The following is a 22833-nucleotide window of genomic DNA, read 5'->3' as shown; positions in this document are numbered from 1 at the left end:
CACCCACCATACCAATGTCAATAGGTTGTAAGGCAGCTAGGCAGTGACTGTATTTGACAAAGCGCTTGAGCAGTCATTGAGAGAGGTGAGAGAAGTGGCCATTCTTAAAATATTTCAAAATAAATGCTAACTATAAACAAATCCAATGGATTGCTTTGTATTTACTGACGGGTGCAAAACCAATTACCCTTTGTACACTTTAACCCACTGAGTCACTGCTCTGAGAAGACAAACTGAGACAGCTCCTGCAGTATGTGCTTATGTCCACTAGGCACCTGAAACCCGCTACTGAATTTGTAAAAAAACAACTGCAAACATGTTAGTGCAGTCAACTGGGTCTTCAGCTGGCTTCCACCAGTGTGACCGGTGCTCAGCTAAGCTGCCCAGGCAGGACGACCATCGAACATCGCTTACGCATCGGCAGCGCTGTCAGTCCGAGCAGCAAATGCCATAGCCATACTGCTGCACTACCAGAATCAGCTGGCAGAGAGACTGCAGATGAGGGCTACACAGGCAGACACAGGGGAGCTCGAGGCGGTGGCTAATAGGGGAGTGAGGTCAGGCATCAGGGAGGTCGCTGGCGGTGCTGGCTGCCCGCCGGCATTTGTGGCTGACACAAGAAAAGGGCATGGAGACCGAGAAGGTGGCGCTACTGGACGCCTCCATTACACAGGGGCAGACTTTTGGGGCAACCATTGATGTAAGCCTTGAGAGGTCCCACAAGGCCACGGAGATAGCCTCCAAATTTTTGCGCCTTCCGGCTTACCGTCAGCGCCCAAGGTGGCATGGGCAGCCTGCCGGGGTGAAAGGGTCTGAACATCGCCCTCCATCCCAGAATAGACAAGCAGGCAGAGGCACAGGCAGGCCCAGTGGCAGGGGACCTCCGCAGGCCAGGGGTAACCGGTTCTCTTGCTGGAGATCGAGGCCAGGGCCTAAGAAAGACCCACCCCCTCCCAAGCCCAAGGGAGACCGCCCCAGAGGGGCCCCGGCTGCCACCAAACCCCCCCATAACCTGACTGACCAACGGCAATGATCCATGGCAAGGCTGCACCCAGGGTGCTATCAACAATGAGACACGGATACGCTTTACAATTCCGCATAGGTCCGCCACCCTTCAAGGGTGTGCTCTTCACCACCGTTGAACCAGCAAGGGCGATACTCCTTTAAAAAGGAGCTCGCCAATCTTCGAAGGAAGAACACTATACGCTTGGTCCAATCGATGCCCTCAGCAACTTTTACTCGAGATACTTCCTGGTGCCCAAAAGGGACGGCGGTTTCAGACAAATTATGGACCTCAGGGTCCTCAACTTGTTCCTCAAGCAGAGGAAGTTCAACATGTTAACAGCACAGCGTATCCTCCAGTCCGTCCAACCAAGCGACTGGTTCAAATCGATCAATCTGCAAGATGCCTACTTTCACGTCCCGATCCGTCCCACGCACAGAAAATATCTGCGCTTCGCCTTTCAAGGCAACATGTACGAATTCTGCGTGCTGCCATTTGGCCTCTCGCTGGTGCCCCGCACATTTTCAAAGTGCATGGATGCAGCACTGGCTCCACTCAGGCTGCGGGGTCTTCGGATCCTAAACTATCTGGAAGATTGGTTGATTTGTGCACAGTCAAAAGCACGCACAGAGGCGCACATGAAACAGGTCATAGATCATGTGGCGAAGTTGTGGCTCTCAATACATCAACAGAAGAGCAACTTCGTACCGTCTCAGTCCACAGTGTTCCTGGGGATCAAACTGAATTCTGTGAGCATGCTTGCCTCACAAGACAGGATTCAGTCATTGGAGACCACACTCTCCCTATTCAGAGAGGACGCTCTCCTACAGGTCAAACTATATCAAAGGTTGTTGGGGCTGATGGCAACCGCCTCGAGAATCCTTCCACTAGGGCTGCTGAGAGGCTCTTGTATGCGTTCCCTCCGCTACCATTAATACCCCTGACACTAGAGAGGATCAGGGTGGAGAGAGCACAGGTTTTTCTGGTTGCACCCAGATGGCCGAGACGCCCCTGGTTTGCTCTCCTCTCCGACATGTTGTCGGATCAGCCGTGGCAGCTGCCACTGCGCAAGGACCTCTTGAGCCAAACGGAGGGGCTATTATGGCACCCAAATCCAGCCCAGCTCCAGCTCTGGGTCTGGTCGTTGAACGGAGCCATCTATTCAGACAAGGTTTACCAGATGCAGTAGTAGAAACACTACAGTCTGCTAGGGCGCTGAGCTCTAGAGCCCAGTACTCATATAAATGGAAAGTTTTCCAAGACTGGTGTCTTGCCGGAGGTCACGATCCGGTGACTTGCCAGATTGAGACGATATTAACCTTATTACAACACCTGTTTGACAAAGGGAAATCAGCATCCACTTTGAAGGTATACCTGGCAACAATATCAGTGTGCCATGAAAAAACTGACTCGGTGTCCCTGGGGGCACATTTCCTGGCAGTGCAATTTCTTAAAGGGGCTTGGAGGCTTTGTCCTCCCATGAAAAGTATGGTCCCCAAGTGGGATCTAGAACTGGTACTGCGGGCCCTTATGGGTCCCCCATTTGAGCCCATGGTGTGAGCAGAACTGCGCCCTGTTTCATTGAACGTGGATTTTTCAATAGCCATAACGTCTGCCAGGTGAGTAAGTGAGCTTCATGCATCGTCCATCAATGACACATGTATGGCTTTCACTGGAAGTGACTCGCGTGTAACATTAAGAACAAATCCATCCTTTTTGCCAAAGGTGGTACCCTCATTCCATATTAACCAGTCAGTGGTTTTGGAAATGTTCAGACCTCCCCCGCACGAGTCAGAGGAGGACCGTAGGTAACACACGCTATGCCCAGTTCGGGCTCTGCAAAGTTATTTGGATAGGACGGTGTCCTGGAGACAGTCCAACCAGCTGTTTGTCTGCTACGGGTCCCACTCTAGAGGTCAGGCCCTATCGAAGCAACATCTAGTGCACTGGGTGACAGATGCGATAAGCTTGGCTTATGAACAGATGGACTTCCCTTTACCGGGGGACATTACGGCCCATTCTGCCAGGGGCCAGGCAACTTCGTGGGCTTTCCTTCATGACGCCTCCTTAGATGAGTTATGCAATGCTGCTACATGGACAGGTAGTCAGACATTTGTGCGTTTGTACCGCCTTGATGTGACAAACTGAGCAAGACCCTCTCTTGGCTCTAGAGTTTTGCAGGCGGCATGCCCTTAGGAGTCATGTGGGCTCTGTTGCTCTGGCTCCAGCTGACCTCTGATTTAGAAAGAAAATGGTGATGTGCTACTGTGAGGACGTCCTTCTTCAGCAGGAGGTGGGCGGGACTTCCCCCTCACAGCAGGGCCCTGATAGGGCAGCTATTGTATATTTGCTCAGAGACTGACGATCAGAGAGGCTCTTCCCATTCGGTAATGGTTGTCATTCTCTTTCAGGGAACCAGGGATATGGTAATAACCTAACGTTGCACTGCCTGCTTGTTTGTTTAGTTGTGACATCAGAGATGGGCATTTCATTTTTAAAGGAAGGAGACATTTTTTGAAGCACAGAGAAACAAAACAAGACACAAGAACTTACAGCAAAGAAGAAAAACAGGGAAACACTGTAAATCTTATATTACAACATTTATCTGTCACGTGTTTTAATATATATATATTTTTACATTTATAAATATCAAGAAACGAGCGGATATAAGCAGATACTATTTCATGAACTAAATTTGGTAAGTGTTTTCCTTATTACTGATAATAATGGAATGAATAAAATATTATTTTATTTATACTTATTTATTTTGAGAAAGTAATGGAGAGCAGTGTGCATTATCGATTATAATAAAGACCCTGAGAATAAATGCGCATTATGTCATTGCAATCAGGTGAAACATTGTCTTGCAATGTCTTCTAATTTGCCCAAACGTCAATATCTTTCAATACAACTTTCAGGAAGTATTGCAAGATCCCTCGGGTCATGGAATAACATGTTTTTATACATGTATCTCTAAGCAGAATACATCATAATTTAAAAAAAAATGAAACGTTTAAAAAAATATAATTTAAAAACCAGGTTGGAAAAAAAAAAGGCAAAAATTTGATATGGTTTCTAAAGTAATTTATAATATCCCCCAGCACCCCACTGAAAAAGCTTGGTTAACCACATTATTTATGTAATTATAAGACAGGTATGCAGTCTGCTCTGCATTTTCTCCCTTTTGCTGTTTTATTTAATTACGGGTGTGTTTATAAATTAATATTACAGCTCCCTTTGATGCAATACCAAGCATCACCTTCAAACTTATGTGAAACAAATACTAACTAAATAAATAAACTTTTACACATTATGAAGGCACGTTTGTCTTGTCAAAATTAGACTTCTTTTTTTTTAGCCAGCGTTATTTGAAAAAAATATACACATGTAGCATTCACATCTTTCTAATCTGTGCTCATTCTACTGCCATGTTCACTGCTCGATCAACATAAGAGCACTGCATTGAATATTCCCAACTCGGTTGGAATGACTAAATTAAAACAACAACAAAAAAATAAACTCTTAGTACTTTTAATTTTCAACAATATAAAATATATGCTACAGTGTTGCCAGGTATCCCTATTTCCATATTATATGTTTTTGGAGAGATTGGCTGCATGCAGTAACAGAAGTTAACGTGAACCAAAAAGAGGCTGTATGTTGCTTGACTTGGGAACTGTAACATAGTGTGAGTGATCGATTTCAGCTCCATGTTACGATATGGGTTTATTCAGCCCGGTTTAATAACTCACAAGACTATATGTCAAAAGGATATTCATTTTATTTATTTTTATCTTTGCATTTAGTTTTATTTTACTACGTGTTATTTCGTATTTGTGAAAAACAAGGGGCTCCAGTTACTTACCATTTCTCAGAACCACTCCCTAGTTTATTATATAAGACTACAAAGTCTATACAGCTGGCAGTAAAACACCTAGTTTGAACTGTACTTTACCACTGAAGATCGACTGGTGTCCTTCACTCCCTCCTTTCACACAGCAGACCTAAGCACTGGCTGTTGCCAAGCTAGAGTTCAGCCTGGCCAGCAGGAGTCAGTGTGTGGCAACGCAAATGTGATTCAAATCAAATTTGGCTACTTGCTTTACCTGTGAGGACAAAATGCAGTCTAAATATCGTATAAAATGTGAAGATTTGACCTTCACCCTGTACATCAAATAAAGCATTAATATATGCAAGCGGTTTTATTTTTGCTGTAGTGCAAAGGTTATTTGGTTAATGTTTTATACCAAGAACTGAACAGCATGGAAAGCCATTCCTGGATAGTATTTACAGTGGGCACCGCCAGTGTTTACATGTCCAAGGAATAAAGTTTGCTTGGGAGAAAAGCAAATATCTTTGTTTGGTTTAGGATCAAACACATCTTTTGAAAGGAACAACTGGTACTTTTACAAACCCCAAACCAAATACCTGACATAGTGATATAAAGCAAAATATTATCTCTCTTGAGTACTCTGAGCTGTCTGGAACTGGAGACCCAGTGCTTTTATAAGTGTACATTTAACTAACCCATCAATATCCTTGGAGCCTCTTGAATGAAAGCTCTCTGTCTCTCCATCTTTCTCTCCTGTCAGGTGCTGTTCTGGGAACGCAGGGTGAGATGGAGAATGTGAAGAGCTGGAAGAGTCCTAGGTGCTCCTTGAGTCAGGTAAAGGGGGTGCCACTGCTGGAGCCCACTGTACAAAACTGGGCATTAGTGGAAAACTTCAGAGCACGGTCAGATGACCTGCTGATTGCCACATACCCTAAAGCAGGTGAGAGGAGGGGAATGAGGGTGGAGAGAGGGCAGGAGAGGACTACGAAGCAATGTGTCATGTGCTCATCAGTGCAACCCGCTCTATCCGCACAGGCACCACCTGGACTCAGGAGATTGTTGATCTGATCCTGAACGACGGAGACGCAGAGAAATGCCGCCGAGCACCTACACACAAGCGCATGCCTTTCCTTGAGTTGTTCCCTGTCCACTCCTTAGAGTCTGGTCAGTACTCGCCTCCCTCCTCTTTTCACAATTAAACTTCAAACAACTACAAGCCACAAAAGAGAGAAGCTCGGAGAGAAGCTGTATAACCTAGAACCAGTGGTGGAGTCTATTCCTGATTTTTCAATTCCATTTCCCATTCCTTTGAAGGAATTGGGAATAGATATTTTAAAGACATCATAATTGTTGGTACTGTTCAACTGCTTTCATTTCAAGTCAATTTAATTGACTAAGAGCGACTTCAAAGTAATTTGTCTCCACTGTGAGAAGCTCATTTTAACAGAATGCTGCTGATTGCAATTTTGATCAATGATGCATTGGAACTGATCGAAATTGAAAAACAGGAACTGATCCCGGCCCTGCCTATAACTCTTGTTCTCTTTCTGTCTTCACTTATTCTTCAGGTGTCAGCGACCTGGAAAAGATGCCCTCCCCTCGCGTCATCAAAACCCACCTGCCCATTCAGCTGGTCCCCCAGTCCTTCTGGGACAACAACTGCAAGGTACTGCGCCACTCCTTTACATTCAAAGAGCATTTTAGAGAGATTACTTTTGGGTTTGTATTTCCAATGGATTCCAAAAACAAGAATCCACCGTCAATGCAACAACATGGTTTGTACAGCACTGCATTTCCTAAAACTGTTTCAAAGGTCAACGTACTGTACTGACAAAAAGATTTGTAAATCAATAATGCAACTTGCACCCCAGCCATATACAAGGGTAAAAGTCTCAGCACTTTGGGACATTATCTTTGTCTCACAGACTTCTCAAAAGTACAGAATGCAGAAATACAAGATAATGCATTCTTACAATAGCAGCAGTAGAGGAGGTAGTGGAACAAACCTTCCCTAATAATAATAATAATAATAATAATAATACCTTTTTATAGCACTGTTCATGCACGCATCTCAAGGTGCTTAACAGAAATTATACACCATTAAACATACAAATACAAGATTAAAATACCATTCAATAAAAAGTATTATCCCCCAAAAAAGTATACTTAGTAATACAGTACAGAAATGTTAATACAAAATAAAACTAGTCAGTATTAAAATACCAAGATTAAAATGCAATAAAACATTAAAACTAAGTTTATAATTAATAAAACCAATAGTATCAAATAAACTACATACCTATTAATTAAAAACTGCCACATTATAGAGATTTCAAACCTGATTTGAAAATGCTACAACAATGCTATTAAACAAAAAACAATGCTATTAAACCTAAGTTTATACTGAGTCAGAGTCCCTTCTTGATTTCGCCTGTGGGTTTCATTAGGTGCATAGGTTTCCAATGCCCTGTGTGAAGTTTTGCTCTTCTAACTTGCTGCAATCCTGCATCCTGGGTTCTCAAGGTGTGATGGAATAAGCAGCTCAGCTAGACAAGTAGGAGCTAAGCCTTTATAGCCTTATAGGTTAATAATAAAATTTCACTGGCCGACAATGCAAATCAACCACTCCCTCGCGTTGCAGGTGATCTACATGGCCCGCAATGCGAAGGACAGTGTGGTGTCATACTTCCACTTCGACCAAATGAACCACATCCAGCCTGATCCCGGGCCCTGGGACCAGTACCTTCATAAGTTCATGCAAGGACAGTGTGAGTGCACATTCTCTGAGGGGGCGTCAATAAACACACATTCTCTGAGGGGATGTCAATAAACATACATTCTCTGAGGGGATGTCAATAAACACACATTCTCAGCAGGGGGTGTCAATAAACACCTGTTCTCTCCAGGGGGTGTCCATAAACACATATTCTCTACAGGGCGCGCCAATAAACACGCATTCTGTGAGGGGGCATCAATAAACGCATATTCTTTGCAGGGGGTGTCAATAAAGCATATTCTCTGCAGGGGGCACCAATAAACACACATTCTGAGGGTGTGTCAATAAATACATGTTCTGTGCAGGGGGGCGCCAATTAACGTGTATTCTCTGCAACTGGCAATCTTTTTTTAACAGCAGGGGAAATGAGAAGGTGACGGGAAGCAGCAGGTTAATTTATATTGTATCTAAATTAGTATCTGCAGATCTCTGTCCTGAAGTAAGAAGTCAATGGTGCTGCTGCTAATATCAAGTTACACAATGGAATTGCAAGCCTTGGTTAGCTCATCTTAAATCTATGGGTCTTATTTACAAAGCTTTAAAACCAATCATTAGACAAAGCTTTATGATGATGCTTTGTAAAACCAATGTTGTTCCAGTGGGCTGGGGCTATTGGTACGACCACGTGAAGGGTTACTGGAGGGAGAAAGAGACGAAGAGGATTCTCTACCTGTTGTATGAGGACATGAAGGAGGTAGGGAGGGAGAGAGTGAGTATGTTGTTTGTGTCTGCCCAGTTCATAAGGACTCTTCATTACACTTCCAAGGTTACCTTGCAGAACTGCCTTTGCATTACACATTGTTGGGAGTAGTCTAGTGTGTTCTCATATAGAGAAGATGAAGTCCTTTAAGTTCACTCGGTGCTATGCTAACCTGTGCTGTAATAATTAGACATGACTACATCTAGGTAAAAAATATGCTATCAACAACCTCTCTGGAATTACTGTTACTGTTGTTTTAAACATAAAATGTATTATATTAAACTTCGATTTTTAAAAGCTTAACAAGGGAAAGTTGAAAACTTGCAGCCTTTTAATTGCGTTTCATCCCTCCCCTCCCCCCCCTCCCTCTCTCTCTCAGAACCCTCGGGATGAGGTCATCCGTGTGATGCACTTCCTGGAGCGCTCGCTGCCTGACGACATCATCGACCAGATCATTGAGCTCACTTCCTTTTCGGTGATGAAAGAGAACCCAATGGCAAATTACTCCACCTTTCCGGACAGTCTGTTCGACCGCTCAGTCTCCACATTCATGAGAAAAGGTACTGGCAGTGTGACAGTCAAACAGCAGGTTCCCAAGGTCAATTGTGTATGTGTGTGTGTGGGGGAGTGAGGGGGTTGCCTCCAAATTAAAAGTCACTTGTTATCTGGATTTGAACCAACTTATTATGATGTTATCTTTGAACAATAAAACTTTTTGGAACATATCTATGGATCATACTTGCAATACATAATTCCAGTTTTGAATTCAAGTATTTGATATTCATGAAATGCTGTTGTTTTTTAATAAAGACTTATAGCAGCGTGCACATGTATTAGAATACTTCATTGCTTTGATTTGCTGTGCATACGAAATCAAACCACTGGAACTGAAAATCTTGGAAAACTGTCTAATTTAACTGATGACTTTAATAGGCCATACATCCAATTCATTTAAAATAATAAGAGAAAGGGACCTCTTAGAAGTTGTTTAAGATGCCTAATTAAAGCACAAAGTGGTCTAACATTTTCACACACGAGTGCCTCTTGTTTCTATATCACTGATTACTGGCAGAAAATTGAAATTGTCACACCCAGAGGTTTTCATGCAGTTAGGTATATAAAGGATATAAATGACAAATCTTGATGTGTTCTAATGAATTTGCACTCTACTGTATATAAAGAACTTCTTTAGCAGTTAGGTCAGATGTTGCTCTCCATTTAGACAGAAGTGTTCATGATGCACTGAGATGAGCTGTTGGGTTTGCTTGTCTTCTTGCTTTAGGGGAAGTGGGGGACTGGCAGCACCACTTTAGCCCTGAAGAGAGCAGGCTCTTCGACGAGCACTATGAGAAAATGATGTCTGGAACGTCCATACCATTCCGAACCCAACTCTGAGGGACCGTCCACAAACTCTACCAATTCAAACCCTGATCTGAGACCACTGTCAACCCCACTGAAAAAACCTTAGGGACCATCCACAAACTCCACTCTAAACTCCCATCCACTTCCCTGATTTTCAGAAGCATGCTGAAACTGACAGATCAAATGTAATCTAAGCTGCAACAGTGGGTGTATGGGGGGGGGGGGGGGGGGTAATAATAAAGTTATATTCATTAATCAGGTATCTGCAGTAATAACTATCTTTTGTATGTTTTTATTGTATTACTACTCAGCTAAAAACAAAAACATTGGTTATTCTGCTCAGGCTACCCATAAATAAAGTATTGGCAGACCTTTGCATTGTATTTTTATCCCATCAATATCTATCATTCTATCTCTATAGCTATCTATCGATAAACACAGAACTAAAGAAACACCCGCCATACCAAAGTCAATAGGTTGTAAGGCACTCAGGCACTGACTGTATTTGACAAAGCGCTTGAGCACTCACTGAGAGAGGTGAGAGAAGTAGCCATTTTTGAAATATTTTAAATAAATGTTAACTATAAACAAATCCAATGGATAGCTTGTACTCTGTATTTACTGACAGGTGCAAAGCCAATTACCCTTTGTACACTTTAACCCACTGACTCACTGCTCTGAGAAGACAAACTGAGACAGCTCCTGCAGTATGTGCTCATGTACACTAGATGGCACCTGAAACCCACTACTGTATTTGTAAAAAGGGACAGAAATAGTTATAAATGTTAAAAAAGAAAATAATACAATATTACTATAACGTGCTGAATTTAGAAACACTGAAAGAAGTGTAATAAATTCAATTTCAACGTTTTCATCCTAGTTGAAACATTTGTCGCTGAATTTACTAAAAGTGTATTTTTGTATTTCTAAGTTCAGCACTGTTGAGTGTTGTACAGATATAAATCACATGCTGATGCTTAATAATTACTGTAAGACCCACTTCCATTTAGATCTCACATATCCTGCAAGAGAAACTGAAGAGAGGTTGGGGGTCATGTTTGTACTGGTGCAGTTTGTTTACTACCTTCTTCCACAGTTCACATTCCAGAAAGCAAACATTGCTTCAGTTACTGTGCACTGTGTTTACCACAGGTACTGTAGTTTTATCAGTATGGACACCAGCTCCATCGCCACACTTCAAACCTGCCTGTCACTACAACTTACTGTGCGTTGCTAATATTTCAGCCCGTGTTGGGCCATTGCTGGGCTAACGTGGACATTTTTTGTGTTTGACAAAAATACTCCGTGTCAAACACTGCATTAGCTACCTGCATACAAAACACTCTCAACACATACATATTTCACAACATACACTCAACTCAATTAACCCTCTTTTTGGTGTTTCTTACCTGAAACGTTCAGTGTTTAAACAGCATACCCCAGTTCCCGCCATTTTTGGGGATTTTTATTTATTTTTGGAAACAGAATTGCAGTTTTCTTAAATAATGTACTAAAAGAAAACAAATTAAGAATCTTATAACTGAAATAATTATTTAGACAATTTAGTTACCTGTCGATCTCGCAGCTGCAACTTCTACAACAGTAACGAACTCTCACAGTGAAATCACTAGACTGTGATGTCAATCATGACGGTTGTCTATTATGATTGGTGGAGTGGCCACGAATAGGCGGGTACAGACAATCAGTGCTCGTTTTATCTTTTCCTTCAGCAGCTTACAATAAAAAATCTATAATGCAGTTTTATATATGCAGTCAGATATTTTGCGTGTACAGCAGCTAAAGATAATCTATTTTTTTCAAAGAAAATGTGAAGAAAACGTTTGAGATATTTTCTTAACCGTCTTTATTTTTTTTTTTTTACTGAAAAAATACCTAATGAGCAGAAAATAGGTGGTTTGCCTTCCTCTTTGTCATATATTTTTTGTTTCAAATCAAATTTGATTACACAGAGTGGGGCCCAGCTATGGTGATTGTAAGCTGCCCACCCTGTACCAACATGGGCCCAATGAGTGCAATTCATGAAACGTGAATGAATGTGTAATACATTCAGTGCAAGCGTTATTGGGACCAAGGCATAATAGTTAGAAATGTTTTTTCTATGTATGTATTTATTTTTCACATTATTAGACATGTAATAATGTTCACATTAACTAGTTGTGCATGCCTTATAATTGTACAGTAATGGATTAGGGAGTAATATTCCCAAATGTTCTGTTTGTCTTTCGAAGCTCCTGGCTCCCAAATTACCATGTAAAACATCCTTCATTAAGGAAATGGACAAGTCGTTTAGTGCTTTTCAGCTGCCTATTCCTCTACAATCCAGCAATAATCAACAGCTGTTTGTGTTTTTGCAAGTGCTGTGCTATTAATCAGGTGCAGAAACATAAAAAATAACTGACAATATCCTTGATTCATCATGCAGTTTGGTTCTGTACATACATAGGTAGTTTATCCAAACGTTAAACCCTATATTATTTAGAAATGCTGAAAGAAACTTTGTAAATTCAATGACAAGCATTTTCATTGTAAATACTCAGTGATTATGTGAAAGAATTCTAGTCAAAAGAGAAATGTATGTGTGCATATATAATGCATCATTTTCTCAATTGCTAAATTTACAGTATTTTTGGTTGCGTGTCCTAGGGGTAATATCCCCAAATGTATTGTTTCTGGCACCTTTTGGCTCAGTTTTCTTCACTGTCAAAAAATACCTCTCCTTCCACGACTCGCTCTTCGACCCCTGCTCCTCGCCCCTCAACCCCTGCCCCCCCCCCCCCCCCCCTCGCCCCGAACGAGGGAAGGAGAGCCTCACCACCTGGACCCCTCACCCATTACCCCCTGCCCCTCACCCCCTCGCCCCTCGACCCTCGCACCCTTCCCTCGCCCCGGGCCCCGGGGCCCCTCGCACCCTGCCCCTCGCCCCTCGGGAGCGGGGCCCCCTGGGGGAGCCTACATGGGGGACCCCCTGGGGGACCCCTACCCCTCACCCTTGCCCCTCTCGCCCCCTGCCCTTCGCACCCTGGGACACCCCTCGCGGGGGCCCCTGCCCCCCCGGCCCCCGGGGGGGGCGGGGTGCGGGGAGAAAATCATAAAGTTTCAATGGTGACAACTCAAAAATTACAATACTTACGTTAGAGGTTTATAGTTATGAAGCTAATCGTAAAGTAAACAATTTTACACCATGTCTTGGTCAAAATGTGGTACAGAACCAGTTAGTATTTGAATCAATTCAAAAACTAGTGTTGGGATTTTCAGCATCTGAAAAGCTGACTCACTTTGAAAGTTTGCGGGGACAAGAAATATATATATTATTTGCCCTCCTTGGATGAACCGGGCCATTTGTAGTGGTTTTTCGTGCACAATGACAGCTGCTAACGGTTGTAATCACTGTCATTATTAATGAAAAGCACATTGCCCTGCTCACATACATCACAGCCTGTCACATGCTTGGGGGCTCAACAGAGGCTGCAGTTCTTTAACAAAGAAAACAGACGCTGTCGCCCACAGCACAAAGAAAACAAGCCACAGCTCTACACTGTGATTGGCTGCAGAGAGGAGATCCAGTTCTGCAACTGACTTAATGGCTTAGGAATAACTGGAACCACAATACAAATAGAGCTACTAGAAAAAAAGCATGATAAACTATTCTAAGGTGCAGTATAGAGAGCTTGGTATAGGAAAGTATAATGTGAAATGAATTGCTTTAATGATCATCAGGCACTGATCATTTTGCATAGAACAAACATTAATATATTGAATTCCATTACATACAGAATTCATTCAGTACACCATTTCCTAATGACGTACAAATAGAAAAACATAATTGAATATTACATTTAAAACAAGACAGGAATTTATAAAGTTGGAATGTTTGTCATACAGTAAATGCAGTGGTTACATTTGCAATAGTAGGTTATGTGTAACTATCAACAGCAAACTTATAAAGGAGATATCGGGATAAGAAAGTTTTGTACTTTGCATCCACTGCAGTTCCACCAGCCAGTGATTTATGATGACAGTGAAGACACTATAGCTACACAACAGGTGTGTCTGTGTGTGTGTGGGTGTGTTTGAGATCAAGCTTTGATAGGTGGTTGTTTTTGGAGAGTTTCCAAAAACTCTCCGCTTCCAGCTGTCTCAATTTGAGGTCTGGTCACCCTTGGCTGTTTTTTCCATTCTCTCCCAGCACCCCATTCCCAATTACATGCCCCACCCATGACTTTCCATCAAGAAAGAGAGGCTGTGTCTGGAACAGAAGCTGATTGGCTGAGGGGGGCGGGGCTTCCATGCTGGAACTAAGGCTGAAAGATATCACCCACTGTAGGATGAAGCTTACTGTCAGGGGTCTGGAGAGTGTGAAAGGACTAAATGGAAGGAAAGCATGAGAACGGAAAGCATTGCTGCGGCTCTCCCAGTTAAATATTTGACTGATGAACTCTGAGAAACATCTAGCACAGGACAGTACTGGAGAGAAGTGCTCCTACGACAGTGATTTACCAGAACAAGAAGGAAATGAGACTCTGTACTGCAGCTGTACTGGGCACAGTGGCATCAAGATGCGTTCTCCAGACACTTTGTCTACTTGAAGAATAAGGAACTCTACACAAAGTTTGCCTGTTCTCTCTTGTTTTTGTTTTTAAGGAACTTGCAGTAAAACAAACATTGCTGCTGGTGTTCCTTATCAACTTGTTATTTGCTGACTTGAAACCTTGCCATCAACCTGCAAGGTGAGAGAACGGTACCTCTGAAAAGCTGAAGGAGACCCAGTGCATTGTGGGCCTCTGGCACTAATTATTATTCATATTCATCACCAGTAAAGTGATTGATGATCACTTGCAGAGCACTTTAAAGACCAGCTTGACTGACTTCAGTAACTTTCAGATACAGTCCACTATACTCTTATGTTTGTCTCTGCACTAGAGAACTCCTTTATCCACTAACACTGATCATTCATTGAGGACTTGCTGATTTACCCTATCTACCTCCTGCATCTCTCCAGGAAGACTTTGCTGGCAAGCAGAATGCTGCAACATTCCTCAGAAGCGGGACTGGTTACCCTACCCCGCACCCTGGCTATCTGGCCCCCTCTAGACTTTGCGCTGGGTGCTGCAGCCTGCTGTGGGGCCTGTGTGTTCACCAACCCTCTGGAGGTGGTGAAGACCAGGCTGCAGCTCCAGGGCGAGCTCAGGGCACGCGGCTCCTATCAGAGGCACTACCATGGCGTCCTGCAGGCTCTCTGGGCTGTCGCCAGGGCCGACGGACTACGCGGTCTCCAGAAGGGGCTCTCTGTGGGCCTGCTCTACCAGGGCGTGATGAATGGGGTCCGACTCGGCTTTTACTCCTACTCTGAGGCTTCAGGTTTCACTAGGGCCCCTGGGGGCAGTCTACTTGCTGGGGCTGCTGCTGGGGCGCTGGGGGCCTTTGTAGCCAGCCCTGCCTACCTGGTGAGTGCCACACATCATGCTTTTGACTTTTAAAGACCGTTTGATTGGTAAATACCAGTCTATTTACCAGCCTCAGCCTTGTACCAGCACAGCTGCCCTTGTGGTACTGCTGTGCCATAGTAACATATTGTAACATGTTATTGTCCTGTAACATTACCAGCGGATTAGGAGGCATGGCTGTGCTGTACACATTTACAACAGGCAGACTTTAGCACATGATAGCAAGTTCACTTTGGCTCTAATGATTAAGCCACACAGGTTTACTTTGTAGCTGAGACAGCAGAATGGCATTGCAATTATATGATCTGTGTTTAGCAAGCCTCTCACCCCCTCCCCTTCCTCTAACATATCAATGAATTCATTAAACAAATCCAGCTTTTCATAAACACCTTAATATTGGTCTCCACTGACACAGCAATTTAAAGACTGTTTTTCCAAGTTTGTAAATTATGTTATTCATGAAAGATATTCACGAAACTGTTCCAGACAGTTTAGAGCTACAGTTTGCTGCAAGAAATTTCTTTTCTGACCCACTTGTTCAGTGAAGTTTGATGGCGAAGTTACTAAATGCCCTGTAATTCGAGGATTTTGTTCTTATTCAAGATCAACAACATACAGCTGTCTGCAGTGCACGCACAGTGTTCATGTTGTTGGATTATGCCATACGAGAATGAGAGCCGGTCTATTTATGAGCCTCTGATATTTCACAGCTCTGTTTACAGCATGGGTGAATCTGTGTCAGAGTGAATTACTTAATGAGTACAATGTAGAAAGCTGCAAGGCATGCCCTACTTTGAATACTAGCCTTGTTTATATGAACTGTAAATACCGTTGTATACTAGGAAATAGCATTTATACTTTTACCAGGAGCTTATGAATAGGACACTTTATATATCTTGTATCAGAATCAGATTTGAATGTAGCATTCACTGTGGTGTGTAAATTCCATGTTAATGATCCAAATTGAGGACTTGAAAGTCATTAAGAGAACTTGAAATATATTATTATTTTTTTCAAATCATATTTGACTGATGATAATGATTCTCGCAGATTAAACCGTGTAAAATCAGAATAAACGTCTAAACTCTAAAACCTTATGACAGCCTAAAACTGTTAAAAAAGGAACTGCAAATGTGAAGCCAGCAAAATTGGCTTTAAAAAGAAGGTTCTAAAATAACATTTCTTAAAACAGTCTTGAAGGTTTTGTGAATAGGGCCCATTATCCCTTAACAAAGTTTACCGCAGTATTTCTGCACAGATTTTTGCAGATTTCCCATGCTTTCCCCATGGTTATACTCTGCATTTATATGCTTTACCATACCTTGCTATGCTTTACCCATGCATTACCATGCTTTCACTATGCTTTACTACACTTTGCTATGCTTTTACTATGGGAAACGTTTAGAAGTGATCCCACATACAGAAAATAACCCTATCAATGATAACCTTGTGTTTCAGGTGAAGACGCAACTGCAGGCCCAGACAGTGGCAGCCATCGCCGTGGGGCATCAGCACAACCACCTGGTAGGAGAAGGAGCCGGGCAGCGCCAAGCGGGCTCACACAGAGGGGGGGGGCAGGCAGGAGAGAGGCACCCCTTTTACATACAAACACCCACAGAGAGGCACCCCTTTTACACACAAACACCCGTACACAACTCTCACGCTGTGGCCAAAACTTTTGCACCACCCTAGAGAATGAACTCATCTTGCTGCATAAAGTCGAATGAAACCCGTTGAATAATGTCATGTTCACGTATTGAATTACACACCTCTTTGTTGTTTTCCATATACATAACGAAAAATGTGACATTTTGAAATCTAACATGAAATGCTGTACTGCTATTATGGCTTCTGGTAGACTTTTCCGATATTATTTTGTTTAATTGTGTCTCAATCCTAAAATTCTATGTGATGCATAACATTTGGCCACAGCTGTATGCCAATCAAAACATCAGGACATTCCAGCATGTCTTTTTTTTGCAAGTATCATTTTATGCAGGGTAGACTGCCAACTGACAAAACTTCTAGACATCTGCATTCAGTAAGTCAATATGTACAGCTGACCCTGTATCTTATGGCATGAGAGTGTCTTCTCATTCAACACTGTGGGTAGACAGCTTTGTTGTCCTCTTGTCCACACAACGTATACCACAAGAGACAATGTCAACTTACATAATAGTGTCTACTATAGAGACATGGAGTATCGTGATAACAATAAATACAGGCTTGACTTTTATTTATTTATTAATCCTTTAACCAGGAACAAACCCACTGAGAGAGGTCTCTTTTACAGAGTGTCCTGGCAAGATGAGCAGGAGCAGACAGCAGTCCTTTCACATCCCTGAAAATAACATCGATCTAAAAGACAGTCTCATCAGACATTGAATCTGAAACATTTACACTATGATAATTCTCTGAACCTACTCATTCAAATAAATGTTAGTCATTGCTTTACATTTATCATATACATTTGGGTTATTTATCTGATGCACTATCTGCTGTGGTCCTGACTTATTCCATGCCATAGGGGGTGCTGTAACCAACTACTGATTGGCCAACACAGGACCTTCTCCAAGGCACTTGATAAATAAGTGTAAGGCTAGATTGTAAACTGAACTTGGGTATACCTGTAACATCGAGCCTAGGTAACAGAGCTGTATCTTTAATTCAATTTGAACTTGGGAATCAAGCAGTGCTGCAGCTTATTGGAGCTTCACATAGATATGTTTACTGGACCCATAATGATTCAGCACATCTGGTGTAGACGGTAAAAAGCCCATGTGTGTGTGACTAACCCTGCAAGGCAAGCTTGTAACTGTTCCACCCACACACTGTTCCTGGAATGGCAGCCTTTACTAGGCAAGGTCAGAGCTGGAACTGTGGATAGGGACGTAACCAAGTCCTTCCATGCAGCGGAAGGGTTGAGTGTCCCAGTTATTGTGATAGCCCAGTTGCTGACGAATGCATAGTCAGATGTTTATTCACAGTCCCCAGCTGCCCAGAACTGCCCTGAGAGTTCCTGCTTGCTGCACGTACCCTGTTGTGAAACTGTAGCCCAGCCACTGAGAGGGAGGGAGAGGTGTGGGAAACTCCAACCAATCAGAAACAGTTGCACTTTGTGCAGAGTGTTCTGCCTGGATACACAGCTTCCATGGGGATGGAATCTCACATAGCTGACCCTTGGAACGTTGGGGGGGAATTCCTTCCACTTCCAAGCTGTTAAACTTTCCCGATTGTTCTGCAATCTGATAGTCACGCTGGGATCCGGGAAACACTCTAGGAATAGCAGAAAAACTCAAATGCAAATCCTGTTTGTGCATTCATAATGCTAGAGTCAAACTAAATTGAAATCAGCAGTAGCCCGTCCTTCAGTGAAGAAAAAAAAAAAACACCCCTTTTTAAAATGAATAAAAACCATTTAGGAACGCACTCAACCTCCAGAACAAAATGTCTGAGTTTTTTATATCTGGTTTGGTAACTTTATTGAGTGTGTTTTTTCATGTCTGATAACGGTTTTGAGTGTGCTTTGAGAATCTAGCCCTGCGTGTGCACTGATATGGTCCTGCAGTAGATTAGTTGTGTGCAATGCCACTGCGGATCATTTGGCATGCCCTGCCCCTGGCATCTTTGTACACAAGCGCTTGGGATCATCAACGCTTCCAGTGTATTTTAACCTGGTTGTGTAAAAGACAGATTGATCGCTGTTCAGGGGGGCAGAACCAGTGACCTCAGCTTTTGGTTTGTTTGCAGGTTTTTTTTTTTTTTTTTAAACACGGAGACTCAGTATGAACAGAGCAAACTGGCTAGGAACACTCACTGAGTGTTTTTCTGCCTTTTCTCAAGGGCGGTCATTTGAGCCAGCCTCAGCTGTCATCACCTCTCACCATTGTTTAGTCATGTAGACCAACATTACATTGAAGAGACCTGTAGATTGCAATATGGAATATACTGAGTTAAAGAACATTATTTCTTTCTTACACTTCCTAGACCATTTCACCTGGAGAGTGAAAGTCCCACACTTCATCAAAGCCATTACTCAACCAGTTGCTTCCCCTATTAAAGCCAGCAACTTTGACACTGGAAAACTATTTACCGTGCTTCCCAGGCTCTACCATGCCTCTCTGTACAGCAGTTTTATTAGGGGCGTTATCGACATTGTGTCAGTAAATGTTAATGCAAAGCTCAGGGAGACAGACTCTTTAGACACTAGCACAGTCCGCAGTGTTCTAAGTATAGGCGCACTTGGCAGGAGGCTGGATATTTGTTGCGTATTTGGTGCAGGCAGGTGGTGAGAGAGTGGCACGTCCATACATCAAAAGATAGGACTGTGACAGGCTCTCCACCATCAAGTCAGGATCGCTGATGCAAAACGCATTTCAAACTTGTTCTATTACAGGCCATGCTTGGCGTCAACGTGCATTTGTGCAATTCGCCATTATCTTCAATGTTGCTTCCTTTTTCCGATCCAAAGATAAATGCAGATCAAATTGCGAAAAATGGGGCCCGTTTGGCTCCCATGCATTTTGATGCCTGGTTTCAGCACATAACCCCGTGCCTCTGTCTTCCCCAGGGCGTGTCCAGTGCCTTTGTAAGTATCTACAGGGCGCAGGGGATCGTAGGGCTGTGGCGTGGGGTGAATGGAGCCGTGCCTCGGGTGATGGTTGGCTCAGCTGTCCAGCTTGCCACCTTCTCCAGTGCCAAGGAATGGGTCGTCAGCCAGCAGGTGAGTCCAACAAGCTGAGCAAAGACCGGCTCATAAAGTGACCGCAATCTTGGGCTGTGACTGACTGCTTTAAACCTCCATCAATGGGAGCGTCAGCACCATCACAATGACAGACCGTCACAAACCTCCAAACCTTATCTGCAAAGCAGAACTCATCAAGTACAGCTATGGCCAAAGGTTTTGCATCACCATAATTAACACATTTGGCTTCATAGTCGAATGAAACCTGCTGAATAATGTTACATTAACATATTGAATTGCATACGTTTTGTAGTTTTCCATATACTTGACGAAAAACTGAAAAAATTGAAAAATGTGACATTTCGAAAATCTGAAACACTACTACTATTGTGGCTTCCGGTAGATTTTTGCAATATCATGTTGTGGTTTCTTTGATTACATGATGTTAAATAAAATATCTAAATTATGTTCATTTAGTTTTTTATGTTATTATGTCTCAATCCTAAAACTAAGTGACGCAAAACTTTTGGCCATAGCTGTACTTGTGTGATGGCTTTCCTTAGACCGGTTTGAGAACTGAAAAAAAGAAATTGCTGATTTGCATCATACAAAATGCAAGTGGGAAAAATGGTCTGAGCTCAAAGAAAACTGCAAAGTGTGATTGCTTTACATTAGCAGTATATTACCCTGAAGAAACCCCTCAGAGCCATGAACAGACGTGGCTTTCTCGTGTCCTAGCTGTGTTTACTGCACAGTCACCTGTTTGCTTGTTGTGTTGTTGTTCTCAGTGGTATAAACAAGACAGCTGGCTGGAGGCTCTCAATGCAGCCATGCTGAGCGGGATTGCCGTGTCGATCGCCATGACCCCCTTCGATGTCGTCAGTACGCGACTCTACAATCAGCCGGTGGACAAGTTGGGCAGGGTGGGTATCAGCAGCACCCTCTCCTCTCCCCTTTCAATTCATATCATTTACTGTACTGCACACAGACACATGCAGGGCTTGAAACTAGCAGAGCCATGACCCAGTCTTGGATTCCACTACTGCTCTTAATCAGGGATACTGTTTCAATGACCAGGGGGCTGGTGGTAAATGAATTGCTCCTTCTCTTATATCACTGTGAACAGCTCCCATTACTAACCCTACAACCTCAGGTGGGACTTATTCATGCTGTGGTAAGTGGATCAATTGGGAACACATTTACCAGGGTCTGATTGGTTCAAACTTCTCCCTCATCTGGTCATTTAGTAGTATATCTATACAAGGAACGTTGTGAGACCCAGGACTGAGGGCAGGGTTAGTGTGAGTTTCAAACCCTGTATGAAATAGGAAACGTTATTCCAAATACTATGCTCACTTTACTGGTATATTATTGGCTGTGCAATTGACCTTAGATGGTACAGTCAGGGCTTGCTTTATATACACATCAACATAGTTTCAAAACTGAATATGCCACAAGCACACGATTCAGCGATAAGCAAGGTTGGGGTCAATTCCTTTTTTTCAGTTCCAATTCCAATTCCTTTTTCAAATCAGTTCTCAATTCCAATTCCAATTCCTTTTTCAAATCAGTTCTCAATTCCAATTCCAATTCCTTTTTCAAATCAGTTCTCAATTCCAATTCCAACTCCTTTGAAGGAATTGATATTGGAATTGATATTTTAGAGACATCATAATTGTTGTGATTGTTCAGCTGCTTTCATTTGAAGCCAATTTAATTGATTAACAGTCGCTTCGATGTATGCAATATGTTGCCACTGTGAGGTAATTTTAACAGCATACTGCTAATTGCAATGTTGATCAATGATGATGAGTTGGAATTGATTAATAGCGAATGGGTATTGGAATTGACTTGACCCTAGTGATAAGCACATAGAATTGATGTCACCCTCCTCTCCCTCCCTCCCTCTCTCTTTCTTCACACAGGGCCAGCTCTACGGGGGGTTCCTTGACTGCTTTGTGAGGGTGTCCAGGAAGGAGGGACTTGTGGGGTTCTACAAAGGAATGGGGCCCTCCTTCGTGAGACTGGGTTTCCACACCGTAATCAGCATGCTCCTGTGGGACCTGCTGCGGCACACAGCCTTCCAATACGAGGGCTGAGGGAGCGGGACTGGGAGCAGCAGGGTGCGGAGTTAATCACTGCACAATTCCAGGGAGGGCGTGGCTAAGATACCTGAAGGGGAGGAGCTTGTTACTGCATAATACCAGAGTGGGTGGAGCTGTTGCTGTGGGAGGGGGGGTTGAAATGCACAAGGGGGGAACTATAAGACAGGTTGGACTGACTGGGAGCCCTGCAGAATACCTGGGATGGAGCTAGACACTGCAGCCGTCTTTCTGGGCAGGTCTAAAAAGGAGAGGTATTTTACAATCAGCCAATAGCTGATGAGCCCCTGAACTCAAAGTTAGATCTGTAGTTATTTTCGGTACCAGAAACACCATTAGAAAATAAGAAGATTTATGGAACTTGTTGTAGATTCATTATCCATCTGCTGTTGAGAGTAGAGGCAGGAGGGTGACTGCTTCTTGCCTCACAGCATTACAAAGTGGCAGCTGTATCTCCACAACAGTCAGGGAAGATGTGAAAATGAAAGGTAATGAAACGGGCAGTGTTCAAGTGATTTTAGATGGGGGGGGGGTCGTGGTTACTTTAAACAGTGTTTACACAGAATAGACTTGGTGGAGAGACTGTCCTTCAGGGGAATGCTTTAATCTGTGGCTTTTTTCTGTTTTTTACTTTGCTTAACGTAAACTGGATGACTAAAGACTGTAATAAATAAACGATGTCGACACATACAGACTCGTGTCTTTCTTTGGGGCTGTGATTCAAAGGAACTCGGAGGTTATTCTCAGCAGTCTGGCGCTCTGACGCAACTGTGAGGGTCAGCCATCAATCACCAGCATTACAGTGCGCACGTTTACTTATTGCACGTGGCTACCCCCTTGTGGTACATGGTGAGATTGCAGGTGTGCCGTTGCGCTGCTCCATTCAAAGCTTGGAGCAGTAACTGGAGG

General features: G+C 43.1%; 2 protein-coding genes across 3 annotated transcripts; both read left to right on the top strand.

Moving 5' to 3' along the window:
• The first annotated feature begins 3517 nt into the window (after window positions 1-3517).
• On the top strand, window positions 3518-9901 carry LOC121328721 (sulfotransferase family cytosolic 1B member 1-like). 2 transcript variants are annotated; one of them, XM_041273719.1, is made up of 8 exons: window positions 3518-3701; window positions 5596-5775; window positions 5871-5999; window positions 6404-6501; window positions 7477-7603; window positions 8211-8305; window positions 8691-8871; window positions 9594-9901. In XM_041273719.1, the coding sequence occupies exons 2-8, from the start codon at window positions 5622-5624 to the stop codon at window positions 9704-9706; spliced, it is 897 nt and encodes a 298-aa protein (XP_041129653.1). In that variant the 5' UTR covers window positions 3518-3701; window positions 5596-5621; the 3' UTR covers window positions 9707-9901. The 2 variants fall into 2 exon arrangements, with proteins under 2 accessions (XP_041129653.1, XP_041129652.1); XM_041273718.1 differs by having other exon boundaries at window positions 8211-8320.
• A 4109-nt stretch (window positions 9902-14010) lies between these two features.
• Window positions 14011-22612, top strand: LOC121328720 (solute carrier family 25 member 34-like). The gene is made up of 5 exons (XM_041273717.1): window positions 14011-15138; window positions 16597-16662; window positions 19709-19861; window positions 20611-20745; window positions 21748-22612. The coding sequence occupies exons 1-5, from the start codon at window positions 14716-14718 to the stop codon at window positions 21919-21921; spliced, it is 951 nt and encodes a 316-aa protein (XP_041129651.1). The 5' UTR covers window positions 14011-14715; the 3' UTR covers window positions 21922-22612.
• Window positions 22613-22833: the final 221 nt, after the last annotated feature.

The sequence above is a fragment of the Polyodon spathula genome, chromosome 16, assembly GCF_017654505.1.
Source record: "Polyodon spathula isolate WHYD16114869_AA chromosome 16, ASM1765450v1, whole genome shotgun sequence".
In the NCBI taxonomy this organism is placed as follows: Eukaryota; Metazoa; Chordata; class Actinopteri; order Acipenseriformes; family Polyodontidae; genus Polyodon; species Polyodon spathula.
The sequence above is the reverse complement of the archived record's forward strand: the minus strand, read 5'-3'. Positions and strand labels throughout refer to the sequence as shown.